Raw genomic sequence first — 21,184 nt, 5'->3', positions numbered from 1 at the left:
ATCTCCCTAGGCTCTCACCCTTCCCAAAGCCACTTTCATTCTTACTTAGAGGACCTTTTCTTATTTAAGTATCTTTTTTTTTTTTTTTTTTTTTTTTTTTTTTTGCGGTACGTGGGCCTCTCACTGTGTGGCCTCTCCCATTGCAGAGCACAGGCTCCGGACGTGCAGGCTCAGCAGCCATGGCTCGCGGGCCTAGCCGCTCCGTGGCATGTGGGTTCTTCCCGGACCAGGGCACAAACCCGTGTCCCCCCCATCGGCAGGTGGACTCTCAACCACTGTGCCACCAGGGAAGCCCCTTTAAGTATCATTAATGATAAAATTTCAAGTGTGATGACTTCCAACATGTAGAGGGAATACTTTGTATCAAGAAACCTTAATGCCACAACAGATGGGGAACTGTCTGCTCATAAGATCAAACCAGTTAGACCCACTTCTGCAGAAACTTCCTGAGTGTACAGGGTCAAGGGCTGTCATAAACAAAAATGGGTTCTTTAAATAAAGACAAGACTAATAAAGAGATTTATTACAGAATCCCTGAATAAGCTCAAAATCCTAACTAATTCTAAAGAAGAGTGAAGCTGTGCTCAGGTCTGTGACCTGAGAGCCATACCAGCAACATCTTAAGCCAAAGCTCCCAGAATGGCGTCACTCGGCAGTGTTTCCCATCAATGAACCAAGCGGTCTTCCCATGCTCAGACTGACCTTTTTTCCCAGTACAGCTCTAGGCCTACTTTAAGCAAGATTCTTCCATTTTCTAAAGAGCCTGTTATCCAATTCCTCTGAACATGAGGACAGGATGGTGCCGGTCAATTTATCCTAAGGCCAAGAGGCTTGGTGACCTCAACTCCTCTTCTATTAATGACATGGCACCAAAGCCCCTACTTCCTCGGCCTCGGGAATTGACAGTGCCAGAAAGTTAGCAGGTACGTGCCAGCAAGCAAGAGGGCGTAAGCACTGCTGGAGGCGGAGAAACTAAGTCCATGCTTTAGAGTGACAGTCTCCTGTCAGCCACATAAGACTGACCAAAGGGGCACGCAGTACTGCCTCTCAGGTGATGCTGATGGGGATCAAACTGGGCAACAGCTGACCTAGCCTCTTGCTACTCAACATGTGGTCCACATACCATCAGCACTGGCATCACCTGGGAACTGTCAGAAATGCAGACGCTGTAGCTCCACCCCAGACCTACTGAATCGGAATGCGCATCCTAAGATACTCCTCCAGGTGACTGGAGTCTTTGTAGACAAGTTCTCTGACAAATAACAAAATAAGGACACTCTTTCCAAATATGAACTAAAGCAGTGTTTCTCGTTAGCATAAACACGAAACACCTAGGTATTATAGAGCTCACATTAGACCATCACCAAAAGTGAAATGAATTCCATTTTTATGATACACTAATTGTGGTCATTCAAAATTATTTTAAAGCAATTCCCAAGCAGCAATGACAATATATCCAAATTTGCCTTTTAAGTATACCATTTCCATTAAGAAAGCGGTTTAGTCACAATTTTGATCAGCAAGCCCTAGCTCTTTTTAATTGTTTTAGAAAATTCATCCTCTATTTTATGGCTTAGTTAATAAATGTAAGCTGTGAAGTGGCACACCTACAATCTATGATTCTAATATGTAGGTAAACACACAAGAGATTCGACTTCCATCCTTATTTGTGAAGAAAATAAGCAGCTAGTCTGTTTTTTTTTTTTTTGCTGTATGCGGGCCTCTCACTGTTGTGGCCTCTCCCGTTGCGGAGCACAGGCTCCGGACACACAGGCCCAGCGGCCATGGCTCACGGGCCCAGCTGCTCCGCAGCATGTGGGATCTTCCCGGACCGGGGCACGAACCCGTGTCCCCTGCATCGGCAGGCGGACTCTCAACCACTGCATCAACAGGGAAGTCCAGCAGCTAGTCTTTAAGTTGTCCTTGGGTCCTTATTTCTCTACAAAGAAAAAGGCTCGGTCACTTGCCGGTAAGAAAGGAACTGAGGACAAGGAGAGCAGTAAAGTTTTGTCACATGTGAAAACAGGACCCAACCAGAAATGCTTAAAAGGAATCGCCAGGTGACACGGAGGGCCCGGGGCTTATACATGATAACTGTGCCAGCAGCTTGGTGGTTTGATTTTGCCCCAGCACTGTCTGGCGGGGCAAGAGCAAAACCAGACCAAGAGAGAGAGACTGAGGGCTGGCAGGTTAGGGCAGCAGCAAGTCAGAGGGATGGAGCGCTGAGCGCTCCGGTAAAAGGCTAGTTATTCTCTACACCTGCGTCCTTCTTCCTGTCCTGCCCCTAGGTTCTTCAGAACCTTTTTTTTTTTTTAGATTCCATATATATGTGTTAGCATACGGTATTTGTTTTTCTCTTTCGGACTTACTTCACTCGGTATGACAGACTCTAGGTCCATCCACCTCACTCCGGGATGAAGTGAGAGAGAGGCATGGACATATATACACTACCAAACGTAAGGTACATAGCTAGTGGGAAGCAGCCGCATAGCACAGGGAGATCAGCTCGGTGCTTTGTGATCACCTAGAGGGGTGGGATAGGGAGGGTGGGAGGGAGACGCAAGAGGGAGGAGATATGGGGATATATGTTTACGTATAGCTGATTCACTTTGTGATACAGCAGAAACCAACACAACATTGTAAAGCAATTATACTCCAATAAAGATGTTAAAAACAACAACAACAACAAAAGGCTAGTTATTGAAATGCTTAATCAACTCGGGTTACAATTAACTACACAGGAGCCATAACAGCCTTTGTCAAACTGCAGCATGAAGTAAGGTACGGTCTTGCATATTATTTCTATTAAACTTTACATCAAAAATGAAGTAATTCTAAAACTTACCTACTCTGTTAAAAAAAGAAAAAAGAAAGGTGCTGACATAGATTCTTAAGAAGTTCTGTGAGAGAACAGGTTGGTTGGTTGCCAGAGGTGGGGGGACGGGACAAAATGGGAAGAAAAGAAAACAGAGTTCTGTCCTCAAATTATCCGTGTTGTATGTTCCAAAGTGAAACAAGTAATTGCTTACATCAACGTGCCCCCGCCCCAAGCCCTTCAGAGACTTTTACAGGTGATATGTCTGGATCATCAGCCCTTTTTTAAGTCTTTCCAACCCCAGGGACTCCTTGCTTTATGAGGCTAACTCACTTTTAGTCATTTCTACGTCAAAAAAGTCCAGAGACTTCTCACTGTAATTATAAAATATTGATCCTAACCCTGCCTACTTAATGCAAAATGAATCTCATCTTTCTCCCACAGGAGAGCCCCTGAGCTTTCCTACTTCATACACTCCACGTGTCTCCCCCACCTCACAGCTTCTCTTTAAACATCCCTGGTTTCCTCAACATCTCTGGTCCCTCATGTGACATTTTTCCATTCTCTTATTATCCCAACTGGCTCTCCATAGAATAGCTAATTTTCCCAATAATCTCAACTTCCCATGAAAAGAAGCTTACAAAGTCTAACTGTTCCCATTTTACACACGGTGAAACTGAGGCCTAAGAGGTATGTGACTTGCCTAAGGTCGCCCAGTAAGTAGTGAAGCTAGGATTCAAACCAAGCAGTTCAACTCAAGTGCATGCTCTTAACCACTGTATTAATTTCCCATTGCTGCTGTAACAAATTACAGTTTAGTGGCTTAACACAAGATAAGTTTATGATTTTACAGTTCTGGAGGTTAGAAGCTCAAAATCAGTCTCGCTGGGCTAAAATCAAGGTGTCGGCAGGGCTGCATTCCTTCTGGAGGCTCTGGAAGAAAATCGATTTTCTTTTCCTTCCCGGGGCTGCCTTCGCTCCGTCTTCAAAACCAGCAGCATCGGGCTGAGTCTCTGTTCCACTACCATCTAACTGGTTCTCGCTCCCTCTTCCACTTAGCAGGACCCTTGTGATTATATTGGGCCTCCCTGGCTAATCCAGGCTCCTCTCCTGCAACCCTAATTCCACCTGCAACCTAAGCCCCCCTTGCCTTGCAACATATTCACAGGTTCAATGGGCTAGAGTGTGAACATCTTTGGGAGCTGTTCTGCCTATAGCTACCAAGCCTCCTTAAAAAACAGGTTCCTGTGTGCTATTCCCTTCTCAGAGTGAAGCATCTGTAACTCAAGACAGGATTCCAAGTGTGGTTAATTATCACAAAAAACCATCACTGTAAAGGTCATTAATAATGGTCATCTTGTAAAATGAGGATAACGGGGTGATTGTGAGGATGGAGTGAGGAAATAGGTATGTGATTGGCACAGTCTCTAGCATATAGTAAGTGATCAGTAAATGGAGAGAACTTACCCAACTTCTCTTGTGGCAGACCACAGGTACTTTGTATCGTGGCATCTATATTATACTGTCAGCTGAGCTCACGTACAGTGGCGTAGTCACCTCCTATGAACTGACATCACAGTTCATAGGAAGAAGACCTGTTAGTTTTAACAGACCAGGAAGCTAGTCAAATTTAGAATAAAAATAAGGTGGACATAAAGAATCTGAAAGTCACGTGATCCTGTTAGTGAGGTATCACAGAAAAAGGCATAAAATGCATGATTCCATTTGTAGCTAATATAAAATCACAGAATTCAAGTGATTGATTTTTTTCAATAGAATACAGTGGAAATATATTCCTGATGAATATCCTTTTGGAGACTGAGGCCCATTCGGATGGTTTTTCGTTTCAGTTTTTGATATCCAGTACATGAGCTATGCGTTATTGCTCCAACATCTACAAACTAGACGAAGTAAATTTCCCATGTTTTCATCCCACCTTTTTTTTAAAAAAAAAATAAAAATAGGGCAAGTACAAGCCCTAAGGCAAACAGCCAGAAACCTCTCTCCAAGTTTACATGGATTTACATTCAGGTCCTTAAAACTGAGCATTTTTTCTCAATTATTTAAGATTTCGCCTACAGACATTATTATCTGGTCCGCTTTTCCATCTCAACAATACCAAGGCTACAACAACAGACACATTACAGGAATTAAGACAGACGCCTAAAAGGCCAAGGATGGTCATATGAATAAATCAAATACAAATGAATAAAATGGGAATAATGTCAAAGAGATGACAAAAGAGAACAAAGAAACCAGAGGCTCCCATCCTGTCTATGGGACACCCCATATAATGGTTGCCTTGGGGGAATACAGGCCTGCTGTTACCAGATTCATTGCAAAGCTAGAGATGAAGATTTTATCTAAAATATGAGGGTATGCAAATGTTGATTTAAATTTTGAAGACAAGCAAAACCTGTGTGAGTCAAGGAAAATCCATTGTGGGCCATTTCATGACCTCTAGTAGGTCTCCTGGACTCTCCATGGGACCAGCCCAGTGATCTGTTGCTTTAGAGCATTTGTTTGGGGTGGACAAGGCTGGCTTCTAGTGATTATTTTCCTTCTTGTTAAATAATCACAAACCACCCCTTTAATTATCTTTTCCATGATGTTGTTAGGGAATAACATCTAAAATCAACATTGACCACTTTTTCGGACATTTGCAAATCTGCCACCTTATGCAAATCACCTCATCCTCCACAGGGTCTCTTGATTGTCCCCTCCCCTCCACCAACCCTCTGCTCCATATGTATTATGTCAATAGACTACTAATACAAAAACCCTGGCTTCTCTATCAACCCATAAGTCAGTCCTACACACTCTTTCCATCAAAACATTTGGAAACTCTGACCACTTCTCACCATTTCCAATATTGCCACCACACTCTCTTGCCTGAACTACTGTATTAGTCAAAAACAGAACCAACAGGATACATATATAAAGAGATTTATAATAAGGAATTGGCTCATACAATTATGGAGGCTAAGTCCCACAATCTGCCCATCTATAAGCTGGACACCCAGGAGAGCTGATGGCATAGTTCCAGTTTGTGGGCAGAGCCTGAGAACCAGGAGAGTCAGTGGGATGGTGTAACTAACAAGTTCAAAAGCTAGCAGCCTTGAAACCCTAGAAGAGCCAATGTTTCAGTTCAAGTCTGTCTGAAGGCAGGAAAAGACCCATGTCCTAGCTCATGCACTGTGGCAGGAGTAGCTTCCTCTTACTCACAGGAGGGTTGAACTTTTTCTTCTAGGCAGGCCTTCAACTGATTAGATGAGGCCCACTCTCAATAGAAAGGGCAATCTGCTTTACTCAGTCCACCAATTCAAATGTTAATCTCATCCAAAACACCCTCACAGACACACCTAGGATAATATAATAATGTCTGACCACATAACTGGACACCCCATAGCACAGTCAGGTTGACACATAAAATGAATCATCACAATCACTGAATCATCACAATTACCTTAACTGACTTTTCTGCTTCTCAATTTCCTTCAGTCCACTCTTCAAACACCAATCTATGATCTTTTTTTATTTTTAAGTTTTACTGAGACATTAATTCACATCCTCTACAATTCATCCAAAGGGTACAATTCAGTGGGTTTCAGTGTATTCACAAATATGTGCATCCTTTATCACAGACAACCAATAATTTCTAACAACAAATTAAATTACTCTCAAAAGTCCCCAATAGCTTCTCATCCCCAGTGGCTTAGGGGCCCACAAAGCCCTATACAACCTTGCTGGCCTACCTCTTTGCCTCACTCAGTTCCAGACGCAGAGTCCTCCTTAATGGTCCAGTGTGATCCTGCCTTGACCCTGCCCCTCTTTTCCTTCTCTTTGGAAAACTCCCACCCATCCTCATATCTTCCCACTCCCTCCCTTCATTCAGGTCCCTGATCAAATGCCACCTCCTGAAATAAGATGCCCCTGAGCACCTTCTCTGTAATACTTCTCATACATGCATTCAATCATTCTCTACCCACTCACTTTATTTTTTCAGTATAATTAAGGTAATTGGCGAGGTATTATAGAGTCTTCATCATAATTATTGGCACCTGACACGTTATTATCGACTTAGTGCCTATGTTCCATTAGGGAGCAACGTTCTCTGCCTTACTTGTGGTTGTGTCCCAAGTTCTTAGAACAGTACCTGGCACAGAGTAGGTGTTCAGTATTTTTAGGAAAGGAGGGATAGTCATGGGCCTAAACCCCATCAAGTAACCAATGCCCTGACACCAGTCTTACACCTGGGTTCTATTTCATATTAACATCATCTGTTCTTCCGTTTCCAATTTCTACATTAAAAAGATGCCTAGGGCTTCCCTGGTGGCACAGTGGTTGAGAGTCCACCTGCCGATGCAGGGGACATGGGTTCGTGCCCTGGTCCGGGAAGATCCCACATGCCGCAGAGCGGCTGGGCCCGTGAGCCATGGCCGCTGAGCCTGCGCATCCGGAGCCTGTGCTCCACAACGGGAGAGGCCACAACAGTGAGAGGCCCGTGTACTGCAAAAAAAAAAAAAAAAGATGCCTAAAGAGAGATTGTTCAAAGTGTCTTTGTATCTGAATAAAACAGCCATGTATGACATAATCTTACTCTGAATCAATTTTTTTTAACTCTAAAAGTTAATCATAGTGTTGCTTTAGGAATTCTAATTCATTAATGTTTTGAAAAAAGTTGCCCTCAAGGCTGAAAGCTGGCGCATAAATGTTCATCTTAGATTTAAAAACGAGTAAGTTTTGGAACCATAGGGAAGTGTTCCTAAACTTGTGCCAATGCCATGACTAAGAGATTATGGCTAGAAATAAAACCGGAGTTTCCTGATTTACAGTGCTGCATCATTATGAGGGCATTGTAACCAATTTCAACATTGACACTAAGTTTCTAAGTTTCTACTCTTGGTGATACTTAATTTCAGTTGAGAGTTGGAGAAAAATAGGGTGACAAGGAAACTTGAGATCTCCTAAAAATACTTTATATAAATAACTCAGTCATCATTGACTTATTTATATGCCATTTACATGGAGGTATTAAGGCATTTGGATATTTAATATCTAATATTTGTTACCTTGAAGACATCCAATGTACATCAGTCTGTTTCCTCAGACTTGATTACTGGATAACCCCAAACCATTTCAAAATACAGATGGTGATCCACAGAAATTCCAATAAAAGATATATTAGAAAAAAATTATTTACATTAAAATACAACCATGGAAAATGTCATTTCAAATGCACAAAGTGATCTTTTTTTTAGTAGTGTCTAACTTTTATGCTACGATTTCTTACACCAGTGCAATAGTACACTAAAAATGGTAACATTATAGTACTCTTCTATGTCTTTATTAAGAAGTAAGAAAAAGTACTCCATATTTGTGTTATTGGTGTTTTGTTTTCAAAGGAAATAATGAGATTGGCATGCTAGTAAAATAAGAATAGTTTAAATGTTAGTGTTACACAGCTTGTAACAGTGGTTCACCTTCCCTTTGTAATAAAAACATTTCTTTAATAGACTTTTAATCATGAGACCAAGACTGAGCAGTTTTAATCAAGTGTATTGATATAGTTTAACCTTCACTGTCTCATTAGGAAATGAAAGAAAAGAAAAAAATCTTTTAACTCAAAACTCCAAGGTCTGATCCAACATATATGATATTATTCCAATACCGTAAGAGGTGAGAAATGGTAATTTATAGAAACATTTAGCCTTTGTTATTTATCAACCGTGAGTAAATCAAGAACATGAAAACTAAGAGTTGAGGCAAGAGTAGGGTTATGGGAGGGGACCTCCATGTTGACCCCCATCCATCTAAAGATGCGGAGCAGGGCAGTCAGAATCAGCTCAGTATGAATCCTGCTCTTATTGGCTAAATAATCAAATTGGCAAGGATGAGTGAATCAAAAAGAATCTGCTTGGTGGAAGCCTCTCTCAAATTTACCAGGTGGAAGATCTCCTTCAACAAATCTATGAAGTCAGCAATAAAATTCAAGACCAGAAAACAGACACTACTGATCTTACCATTAAATGGTTATTTTAAACTAGCTCTACACCATTTTCCCCTCTCTTCTCATGCTGCAGCTTGTTATCAGTGTTTTGCATATATTAACATCCAAATATATTCACAAATGCATCTTGCTTATCACCAGCTAGAGAGATATTCCCTCTGAGACACACATTGGGTTTGACCTAGTACAGAGCAACTCTCAATCACCACTCTTTCAAGCAAGGCATATATTCATACTGGCTGCTCATCCAAGCCACATTCTAATATTCCTTGAGTACTTTCTCTTCAACCATACAAAATTCATTCCTGCCTCTTACCCAGAAAAGTACGACCCTTGAATGAAACTAGTAATTATATTTGTACTTCTTACATTATTTCAACTTGGACGAGAAAGGAAAGGAAACAGAAGAAAGTTTTTTTCTCCTGAAAACAGTCTGTCTTGAGGTCTCACATTTTGATTTTACTTGTAGAAAGAACTCACAAACTCAGCGTTTCACAAACCTCCCCTCTCCCAACCCCTGGGCTTATTTTACTAAAAAAAAATTTTTAATGGGATAACTATAGTCATTGCTTAAGAGTAGTTTTCAAAAAAGTACATGATAAAACCTGGATCAGAATATTTAAATTTTATAGCTGATTCCTCAGGTGAATTTTCTACCACAGTGGAAGGGAACAACTAGATGTTTCTACAGTGACCTTGGCATAGACTAGGTTGCACTACTTTGCTGACACCCAAATGTATAGGTGAGTGAAGATGAATGAATCAGAAGTAATTTTACACAGGTACAAGAACACTGACCACTAATAACCTTCTGAAAAACAGCAGTAAGAACAGACCCATAGACTTGTTTTATTTCTTAAAATAACCATTATGAAGGCAGGAGAAAATGACACATCTAACAGCTTAAGCTAGCTGGCATCTTTGCCCATTGCCTACCTTCTACAGCATTCCTGAATGAGGAGGCAACTTTCCCAGCCTCTGTAGTCAACCGTACACATTCCACTCTTAAAGGAATCTGAAAGAATAACACTTTAGAGCAAAGATGTTCAAACTGAGCCCATGTTTTTCATGCAAGTCCGGATATACCAAGGATTTTTCTACTAAGCCCACTGACAGACACAAACATTCAAACAAACAAATGATTCAAACTAAATTTTCTAGGATACCATTGCTTTTCAAAGGGAAATCACAATTGAAATGCCAAGCGTGTGAACCATCAAACCTGTAGTCAGTCAGCAAACTAGCCCATGTAAAAGGGTAGGGTTTACTTTCTTGATTCTTTAGCTCAGTGGTTCTCAACCAGGGATGATTTTATTCCATAGGGGTTACTGGCAATGTCCAGAGACATTTTTAGTTGTCACAAGGGGGGGAAGGAAGGCACAGTGCTACTTGCATCTATTGAGTAGAGGCCAGGGATGCTGCTCAACGTTCTACAATGCACAGGACAGACTCCCACAACAAAGGATTATCCAGTCCAAAATGTCAATAGTGCCAAGGTTGAGAAACCTTGCTTTAGAAAATACAAATAAACCATTAGGGGTCCAAGATGACTGTAAGTCTCGTGGTTAATAACTTCCTTGATGTTTTCTACACATATTGTATCTCATGCACACTAATGCAGATGGTAAATAATATTCTGGTTCAATGGCTCTTTTCACCATCAGAGTATCTTGCCTGTTCCTCAGGGTTTTGTTTTGAGGTTGAGTTTTTTAATTCTCAAAGTTTTGGTTTTGAGTTTCAATGACTTGAACATACCCACATTTAACACCAGCTAATTTTCTGAAAGACTCAAACTCTTGCATTAGAATTTTTAAGCACGGCTTTATAAAGAACAAAAAGAATTTAAAGGATAGGGGAAAATGTATTTCTTTACAAAACTCAATCAAGCAAGGAAAGCTGTATCTCTAGAAGGTCTATGAGAACATGATTACTGCCCTCCTAAAGAAAAAAAAATCATATAATCATATGAATGTTTTAAGAAAAGCATTCAATATATTTCTGAATCATCTTAACATCTCCCTCTGTGTTGTCACTGCTCAGGGGATATTCCAAGTGTTTCACACAGGTCTATCTGCCATGCGTAAATCCACAGCCTTGGCTTCAAAGCTAAATACACATGGGAGTGGACATGAAACAGATAAAAGTCATAACTGAAGAAGAGAGTAAAAAAGGGAGGAATGGAAGAGGGGGCTTGGAGCACTATACTCACATAGCTTAACAAACACTTACACAGAAAATTGTGTAATTATTGCTGTATTTGACCTAACTTGGTATCTACCCCACACAAACTTCATTCATGAAACCACTTCAACCCACACACCAGAACTGAACAAACTAAAGGAAATGAATACTCCTGACCACAGCCCAGTCAGCCAAGACCACTCTCTCCCTGAAGGAACTCACCTACTAGCTGGCCACTGACCCATGAGATCTGTAGCCTGGAAAGAAAAAGGTAATCTCAGACTCACAGATCTCAAAATCAAACGTATGGTTAGCAAAGGGAAGGGATAAATTAGGAGATTGGGATTATCATATATACACTACTATATATAAAATAGATAACTAATAAGGACCTACTGTATAGCACAGGGAAATCTACTCAATATTCTGTAACAACCTATATGGGAAAAGAATCTGAAAAGGAGTGGATATATGTGTACATATAACTGATTCACTTTGTTGTACATCTGAAACTAACACAACATTACACAACATTGTAAATCAACTATACTCCAATTTAAAAAAAAAAAAGAAAAGGTAATCTGATCCATTCAGATTCCTCTTTTGGGAAACGCAACTAAGGGATGCCATTTCCTGTTAGAAATGGGACAGAAAAAGGTAATCATGTTGAACGCAGCTGCCACGTTTATGCCTGAGCACTAGATTAACGAGAGTCCTCTGGAAAATCCTTACAATAAAACACTCTTCATCTCACTTAGCTTGAAAGCATCTTTGCTCTTTGTTACCAAAAAAGCATTGACCTGGTGGATCTGATTAAAGTCTTTGAATGTACCAGTGTGAATTCCTGGTTTCAATATTGTACCAGAGTTATACGAGATGTTACAATGGGGGAAACTGGGGTGAAAGGCACAGAGGACCCCCCTGTACTGCTTTTTTTGCAACTTCCTCTGAATCTATATTTCAAAGTAAAAAGTTTTTTAAAAGGCAAGTATTAACTAAAACATGTACCTATCTGTATTAGTTTCCGAGGGCTGCCATAACAAAGTACCACAAACCGAGTGGCTTAAAGCAACAGAGATTTATTGTCTCACAGTTCTGGAGACAGGAAGTCCAAAATCAAGGTATTCACAAAGCCATGCTCCTATGAAACCTATAGAAGAATCCTTCCTTGTCTCTTCCAGTTTCTGGTGGTTTGCTGGCAATCTCTGCTCCTCCTTGGCCTATGGATGCATCACGCCAATTCTCAGTTGTCACATGGCATTCTTGCTGTGTGTATCTGCCTTCACAAGGCCATCTTCTTATAAGGATGCCAATCATATTAGATTAGGGTGCCTACCCTACTCCATTATGACCTCTGTTCCCATACTCCATGTGACAACCCTCTTCCCAAATAAGATCACCTTCTGAGGTACTGCAGTTTAGGACTTCAGTATACAGGCATACCTCAGAGATATTGTGGGTTGGGTTCCAGACCACCGCGATGAAGCAAGTCACATGAATTTTTTTTTTGTCTCCCAGTGCATATAAAAGTTATGTTTATACTAACTGTAGTCTATCAAGTGTGCAGTAGCATTAGGTCTGATAAAGCAACACACATACCTTAATTAACAAATACTGTATTGCTAACACATACTAACCATCATCTGAGCCTTCAGAGAGTCATAGAAGTAACATCAGAGAACACTGGTCATGGATCACCACGACAAATATAATAATAATGAAAAAGTTTGAAATACTGCAAGAATTACCCAAAAATGACCCAGAGACATGGGGTGAAAAAATGCTGTTAGAAAAATGGCGCTGATAAAACTTGTTCGATGCAGGGTTGCCACAAACCTTCAATTTATAAAAAATGCAATATCTGCAAAGTGCACTAAAGCGAAGCACAATAAATTGAGGTATGCCTGGTATTGTATCTTTTTTTTGAGAGGCGGGACATAATTCAACCTATAACACTGAGAAAAACTCAAGCCATATGAAAGAACAGAGTACTTTCAGTACAATTCATACTTTTCATTTTCACAGAAGTTATTTCGTAAAAGTTATTTTCAGATAAAACATACTTATTTTATTAAATTGAATGTTTCTTCCTAGGAATAGGAAGACTTCAAAAACAAAAGTTCTTTAACTTTATTCCTTAAATAATACCTCTGACTCTTATATTACTAGAAGTAATTCATACATATATGTACATTGCAATATATGCATATATATGAAAGTTTTTTACCCAACCAAGTTTGAGACCAATAAAAATATCATGTCAGCTGCTTAGTCATGACAGAAATAGAATAGATGTAACTTGGTAAGAAAGAAGGAATTAATATTTGAGCCCAACTGCTCTGGAACTTTATATATAGACAGTTGACCCTTGAACAACAAAGGTTTGAACTGCACAGGTCCATTTATATGTAGATATTTTTTCAAGAAATATATTGGAAAATTTTTTGGAGATTTGCGACAATTTGAAAAAAACTCACAGATGAACCATGTAGCCTAGAAATATCGAAAAAATTAAGAAAAAGTATCTATCATGAATGCATAAAATATATGTAGATACTATCTTTACACAGGCATAAGGTGAGTGATATTTAATATAAAATTATTTGTTAGTTTTCTTACTGTTTTATAACTTTGCTTTCAAGGAATTACATTACAGTACAATATGCCTCTCCCTCTCTCATGATTGGAGAAACTGCATATCAGACTATCATCACGGGTAAGTGGGTTTTTCAATGTAACAATGTTTCTAATACTGTATTATAAATATGACTGTAATACTGTATGCCACAAAAATCATATAATGATTCATTTATTAGTGTATAGGCTTGGCAACCATGAAGCAATCATAGTGCTGTTTCTTTGTTATAAATGCATGAATCATTATACCTTTAAATAAATATGAATTTCTTTTTCACATTACCTTTTCAGTTTTATGACTAATGTTAGTAATATGTATAACAGCTATAGTGTTTTGTATCATATGAGACAATACTGATGTTGGTATTGGCAGACAGATGATTCATCTTGTAAACAGACAACGTAAACTTATGGTTTCAAAAAATACAGTACAGTACTGTAAACGTATTTTCTCTTCCTTAGGATTTTCTTAACTTTTCTTTTATCTAACTTACTTTATTGTAACAATACAGTATATATTGATAATATACATAACATACAAAATATGGGTTAATCGACTATTTATGTTATCAATAAGGCTTCTGGTCAATAGTAAGCTATCAGCAGTTAAGTTTGGGGGGGAGTCAGAAGTTACACACAGATTTTCAAGTGCGCAGGAGGTTGGTGCTCCTAACTCTCACTTTGCTCAAGGGTCAACTGCATTCTATGTTTCAAAAGAAAATAGTACTTTTCTGATCTTTCAAAGAAAAAACTGTAAAAACTCTTCTTTCCTTCTCTCCTAGACAGATATTTTCTAATAATAAACACTCTGCCACCAACTTATTCCTGTCAAAATTCTGATGACACCTTCATGCCAGCTGCAAACCCAGAAATTTTAGTACTGCTACCTTTAATCCGTCATGCCTTTAACATCTGCAAACACATGCATGGCCAAACAGAAGGTTCCTGAATGTATTATAAGCAGCTTGACTATTCCAAAGCTAAAATATTAACATATTTTATTTACATTCCAGTTATTAGCTGTCTTAAACTTGAGTGTTTTGTAAAATTAATTTTTTACCTGACTCCCATCATCAGCCTTGATTTTTAGGGATTGCTAACATTTTGAAAATTATCCATCATTTGTAATTATAAATTATTTATTTCCAAAGATATGGTCCCACATTATTATTGATCTCTCTAGGGTCTTGATACAGCAGAGAATCTATATAATGATAGTATGGGGTGTTTTTCATACACAAAACTCTGAATTTAAAGCTAGAATGAATCTAGAGAGTCATCCATAGTCATCTTATGGAAAATATTACTGAGGCAAAGTAGAAGACAGAGACTTGCCCAACATCACACAGGATGTTGGTAGGAAACCAAAAGAGCTGACAGGTCTTAAGTATGTTGCAAATACACTCCAAAACCTGCATGCTGAGCGAGGGCAATGTATAAGCACGAAGCACCTGAAATGTAACAACTCATCAGCTTTGGCCAGTTTCCATAAACTGTGGTCAACTAGCAACCAATATACGGAGGGCTGAGTTTTGGAAAGACCGTGATCCTAAACACATGCAATTTGTGGAAGAAATGGGCCAAAAGGGGTGCTATAGGCAGTTTGAGGGCACAAAAAGCAAAACAAACAAAAATTTAAACAAATAGAATAAAAGCCTCCAGGCAGAATGGAAACAGAAGGAGGAACTAAAGATATAAGGACAAGATCACTAGAAGGTGATCTTTTCTTGAGAAAGGTCTTTTCTTGAGAAAAAAGACCCCAAACCTAATATCTATGATAATTCCAGGTAAGAGAACGTGTTTATGCCCATCTTTTTACATTTCAGAAACAAGTCTAATTTTGAAGATAATTTATTACTTACCAAACCTGCTATTGGTGTGGACAGTCTATTGATCTTCTTAATGACACCAGGTTTAAGCTTATTAATCAAACTGAAAGTAAATAAACAAACAACATATGCAGTTACAAGAATGCCAATATTAGTTTAGTGTTCTTTTTAACATCCTCAAAAATCATACATGTCATTCATCCATCCCAATGTTTTCTTCAGGTCCAAGAGCCCAACAGAAAGCAAACAACTAAGAAAATAAGTCAAGAAACAGACCAGCAATGCCAACAACAGTGAACGGGCCTCTTAGAACATACAGACACAGTTCTACATTCAAAGACATGTCCTTAAAAATAGTTCCACATTTGTTAAAGAAAGGTAATATTTGATTCTGTTTCAACAGTTAAAGAATCTTTTTCATTATAATATAGTTCTCTTCAACCTAAGAATACCTTTTTCTATTAATCATTTTTATTGATTTTTTTTCTCAAACTGATCCATGTTTTAAGAAGGTAGATTCAAACCGTATTTTTTTTTTTTTTTTGCCATATTTAAAGGGTGCAGTGGAACTCATCCAAATAACAACTATTTCCCATTGGTAACTCATTCAACTCTATGATTGCTTTGTTATCACTGCAGAATGACTGGGTAAAAATTTAAATGCACCAGAACTCCCCAGAATAGGCTAACAGTCACTTCCGAATCTAACACTGAACAAAAGTTTATGTTGTTATTACAGAATCTGCAAGTATATCTGTAAGTCTCTAGATTCTAAAACACTTTTAGAACCCAGCTTTGACACCTGAAACTTAAGAGTACAATTTTTCGTTCTAAATCTAGATTATTGTTAATTCTATATTTTTGTTGCTGCGCAGTGATAACAGTGCCAAGCCATGTAGAAATTTAATATTATAATAATGTTTTTCTAGTAAAGCTAGCCTCGTTAATTAATCATTAATCACTGCCAGAAAACTACAATTTGAAACAATGATTTTCCTATTCAATAATGCTTCCACAAAAGAACAATTCTTTATTCTGTAAGAGTTCCAAAAGGAAAGCAAATATAGGAGAAAGAATCAAACATTCTTAATTTACTGGTCTCCCCTTCACAATGGGCAACAGAAAAAAAAAAAATCTGACACTTGTGGAATGTCACTCCTTCAACATTCCAGAGATTTATATATACACTTGAGTGTGCTAAAAATAAAGAAGACAAAAGTCCCAATTTAATAAGCTTCAGAATGTTGTTAACAGGATTCAAAGTTACAAAACAGTGGCTTATGAAGGTTTAGTCTGGTGAACAAAAGCTGTTTTTCTGTTTTCATAGTTTCTTCACACAAAGATCTTTAGATAACATAGATGACAAAACCACCCCTCGACTTTAAGCATTTCCAAGAACTGTTACTCTTTGACTCCTAATTTCTTATTTGTGCACTGAAAACCACGTAGGAAGGAAGGCTTTCTCCCTCATGGTCACAATATTTTTCTTTAATCACTAGCTGAAGAGCTAGCAAAGAACTGAGCAGGTTTATAAGAAATGACATTTCCAATTTAATTGTTCTAGTTGTTCCCTATTAAGCAAGTATTTCTTGAACTCTATTACTGGTGGCTTCTTGCAACGCATAGTACAAATAACTGAAACGTTACTTAACAGAAACATAATTCTAACATAGCGTCAACCAAGAAATTCATAGCAGTTGTTGAACACCAGTTTGACAGTGACTTCCCTACGGAACTTGAATCTTAAAATGTAATCTTTCTGTGATATTACAAGTTAGACATCGGGGCTTCCCTGGTGACGCAGTGGTTGAGAGTCCGCCTGCCGATGCAGGGGACACGGGTTCGTGCCCCGGTCCGGGAGGATCCCACATGCCGCGGAGCAGCTGGGCCTGTGAGCCATGGCCGCTGAGCCTGCACGTCCGGAGCCTGTGCTCCGCAACGGGACAGGCCACAACAGTGAGAGGCCCACGTACCGCAAAAAAAAAAAAAAAAAAAAAAAAAAACAGTTAGACACCATTATGAGCTGGGGCACCTTATAAAATGTCAGGGAAGTCTGACATCAGTTGTCCTTATTAAAGGAACAGTGTCATAAATTCTGCCTCCACCCACTTGAGTCACTGGTAACTTTGGCCAGATCATTCAATTTACCTGTTTACTTCACTTACCATTTTTGTATTACAGCGTTAGTAATATCGAGAGAATTTTTTTAAAAATACAGTTTCTGGAATGGATAATAACACAGGCTACTCTCAATTAAGTCAGCCAAAGGAGGCAAGGGATAGAGGTAAAGGAAACAGCACAGATAAATGACGTCTCCCAATAATGAGTCAATGGACTCCTCCCTCATCAGAAAGTTTCAGAGCTATTACTTAGAAGCAACATACACCCAATGGATTGGCATCCATTCCTGAGCCTCCTCGTATGTGTACAAACATGGAAATAACCACAAGGAAAAACAACACTCTGGATGACATGCAAACTACCCTCTAAAAGAAGTGGTGTCACTAGAGGAAAATGCTGTTTTATTTTGTCAACTGTTAAAATGGTATCAGTTCTAAGCACTAGAATATGGAGAAAATGCTCATATAGTTTTGGCAAATAGTGAACATCCAATCGGATTATGAATCATGAGTAATTATTTTCATATACAATTAAAGGAAGATTAGGATATTCCTTCTGGGGAGAAAAACAGGTTTTATAAAATCTAAAATTCTGTGAAATTTAAGTCTATCTAAAGGAATAGGGCTTAGTCTTATGTCAAATAAAATACAAGTGCCACACAAGAGAGATACTACTCTCTTTCACAAATGGAACTTCTTTGCATAATAGGCATTCTTCAATTACACATGTGGAATTCCTAAACACAACACTGGCTTCAGGTCACTGGCTCTATTTAAGAACCATATAACATGCTAACTTTCCAGATACCTCTGTACACAAGGAACTACAGGCAGTCAAGGGACCACTTTATCTGCCTGCATCCCTTTGCCCCACCCCTCTAATCCTATGTAGAATCATACCTCGACTCCCCCAAGCTTTCCCTCATGGCCATGTGCTTTGCTAGCATACCAGGGGTGTGCTCTTTTAGTAAGATGAAAACCAGAACAGGAGACACCTAGTCACTTGCTATCTCCCATGGTAGAGCCCTCCCGCAAAAAGGACTACAACCCCTCTCCTTCATCTCTTTCCTCCAGTTTTATCTACTTCCTCTTCTCCTCCTCCCCAAAATGTATTGTCCTCTCCCTCCAAGGGAGTTGAGTTACATAACAGATGCTAGGAAGTTGCCTCTGTTCAGAAATCTCGTCACCAGTGAATGTGACCTGACTTTAAATATAAGTCAGAGGCAACACTCCAAGAAAACTGCACATAGAGCTCAATGTGGCGTCTGGCTCAGTTATAAAAGGCTTTAATGAGAACTAGAATGTGAAGCTCTGTCTCTTGGTCTCCAGGAACTAGTTCCAAATGCCAAATCTCATTTCCCCTTTATCAGAAAGCTCTTCAGCAGACGTAGAAAATCGAGAGACATCTTTTGACTTCCTATTTCCAAAGAGTTTTTCCAAATGTACCAGAAAGACTGACATCAAAGAGCATATCAGTGCAATGAGAGTGAACTTTTTAACCTATAAGTATTTGGTTAGTCATTCACACATACTTTTTTTTTTTGCGGTATGCGGGCCTTCACTGTTGTGGCCTCTCCCATTGTGGAGCACAGGCTCCGGACACGCAGGCTCAGCGGCCATGGCTCACGGGCCCAGCCGCTCCGCGGCATGTGGGATACCCGCGGACCGGGACACGAACCCGTGTCCCCTGCATCAGCAGGTGGACTCTCAACCACTGCGCCACCAGGGAAGCCCCACACATACATATTTTTAATATCTTTCTGTCGGCTGCATTTTCTAAACATATATCCCCACATTAGTCAAACTCTTCCTATCAGTAAGCTAAGTATTTGTTTAAAAGATATACTAAAGATATTTCACATTTCCTTACAAATTAAGGAGCAATGCCTTGTTTTATCTGTTACTCGACACAATCATCTGTCTAGGTTTCTTCGAGATGCAGACTCTGCTCAACAAACAGATGTCAAGTAAAGACAGAGCACTGCCCTGGGATCAGCCACAGAGCAACCAGCCAGTGAAGCCGCTAAGTGCAAGGATGTTCTCTCATTCCAAACACATCTCCTAGCACTTATCAAAGGACCTGGCATATCAAATATTTTATAAACCCACTAACTTCTAATGCAGAAATTTTCCTGTGAATGATTCAAAATCTCTCTCTTCTTTGTAGAAATAAATTCAGAAGAACTTTTTTAGTTTCACTCAAATGCTAGACATGATTTTGTGCTTTTCTTCTTTGTTATTTTTTCTGTTACTAAACAAGTCAATCTTCAGTGTTCTCTCCTGATTGTCAAATGCTGATCAAGAGAGTAAGCTCTCTAGGGACTTCCCTGGTGGTCCAGTGGGTAATACTCCATGCTTCCAATGCAGGGGGCCCAGGTTCGATGCCTGGTCAGGGAATTAGATCCCGCATTCCTGCCGCAACTAAGAAGCCCGCATTCCGCAACAAAGATTCCCGAGGGCCGCAACAAAGACCTGGCGCAGCCTAAATAAATAAATAAATAAATAATAAGTAAATAAATATTTTTTGAAAAAAGAGAGAGTAAGCTCTCTACCAGATATATTAATTTAGAATGGTTATCATAAGTCCATACTTTACTGAGATTTTTAATTAATTATCTACAGCTAAATTCATAAGTTGTAATATTTTAAAAATAAAAACCACCTTGAGTAGTGATCACACATCCATGGGTAAAGTAATAAGCATATGTAATTTTAAAGTTTAAAAACATTCAATACAGGGCTTCTCTGGTGGCGCAATGGTTGAGAGCCCGCCTGCCGATGCAGGGGACACAGGTTCGTGCCCTGGTCCGGGAAGATCCCACATGCCGCGGAGCAGCTAGGCCCGTGAGCCATGGCTGCTGAGCCTGCGCGTCCAGAGCCTGTGCTCCACAACGGGAGAGGCCACAACAGTGAGAGGCCCGCGTACCGCAAAAAAAAAAAAAAAAAACATTCAATACAGAATTTTATGATTACTTTAGTATTGGTATTTTTAAAGACTAGTAGTAAAATTAATATAAGTTTGATTTCCAGAATTCCTGTGGCAGTAATTTTGAATACTGCTGAATTAGGATACAACACAAATAAATGGTTAACAATACATGCTAAGATAGGAAAGTCAGTGAAGCAGCAACAAGTCAGTACCAATACATTGATACTCATCATTTCATGATGATAGGACTTTCTGTTTAGCTTCACTGTTATGCCTGAAGCATCCTCAAGTGAGTCTAGCAAAGCTCAAGCGGTGTGACAGCAGAGTCCTCTTATTCTAGGCAACTTCAACAATTATGGCACTAATGGATCTTGCTGAGTAGGAGGACATTTCCCAATACAACATCAGTAGCCATACGTGTTAGCAGGAGGACTCTGGTTTCCTGTCCTGGTTCTGCTCTTTACTATTAAGTAACATCGCAAATTCTGCTCCATCCCGTCCTATAAATCAGAGGATTCTCACAGTCGAACTCAGGTTCTTTCCAACTTTTGCCACTGTAAAAATGCTTGGATGCATGTCTGTATATATATCTTTGACCATGCTCCTTATCATTTCTTATATTCTATTTCTAGAAATAAAATCATCAGTGACAAGCTCTTGGTA

The 21,184-nt window shown here is 39.3% G+C and overlaps 1 protein-coding gene across 9 annotated transcripts in view; it reads right to left on the bottom strand.

Annotated features, from left to right (window-relative positions):
• LMO7 (LIM domain 7) overlaps window positions 1-21,184 on the bottom strand; it is a 205,651-nt gene that overhangs the window by 107,598 nt on the left and 76,869 nt on the right. For all 9 annotated transcript variants that reach the window (XM_060079624.1, XM_060079629.1, XM_060079630.1 and 6 more), the window contains one exon: window positions 15,506-15,575. In XM_060079624.1, coding sequence (XP_059935607.1) covers window positions 15,506-15,575 — 70 coding nt within the window. The remainder of the gene's footprint in view (window positions 1-15,505; window positions 15,576-21,184) is intronic.

This window comes from Mesoplodon densirostris, chromosome 17, assembly GCF_025265405.1.
Source record: "Mesoplodon densirostris isolate mMesDen1 chromosome 17, mMesDen1 primary haplotype, whole genome shotgun sequence".
In the NCBI taxonomy this organism is placed as follows: Eukaryota; Metazoa; Chordata; class Mammalia; order Artiodactyla; family Ziphiidae; genus Mesoplodon; species Mesoplodon densirostris.
The sequence above is the reverse complement of the archived record's forward strand: the minus strand, read 5'-3'. Positions and strand labels throughout refer to the sequence as shown.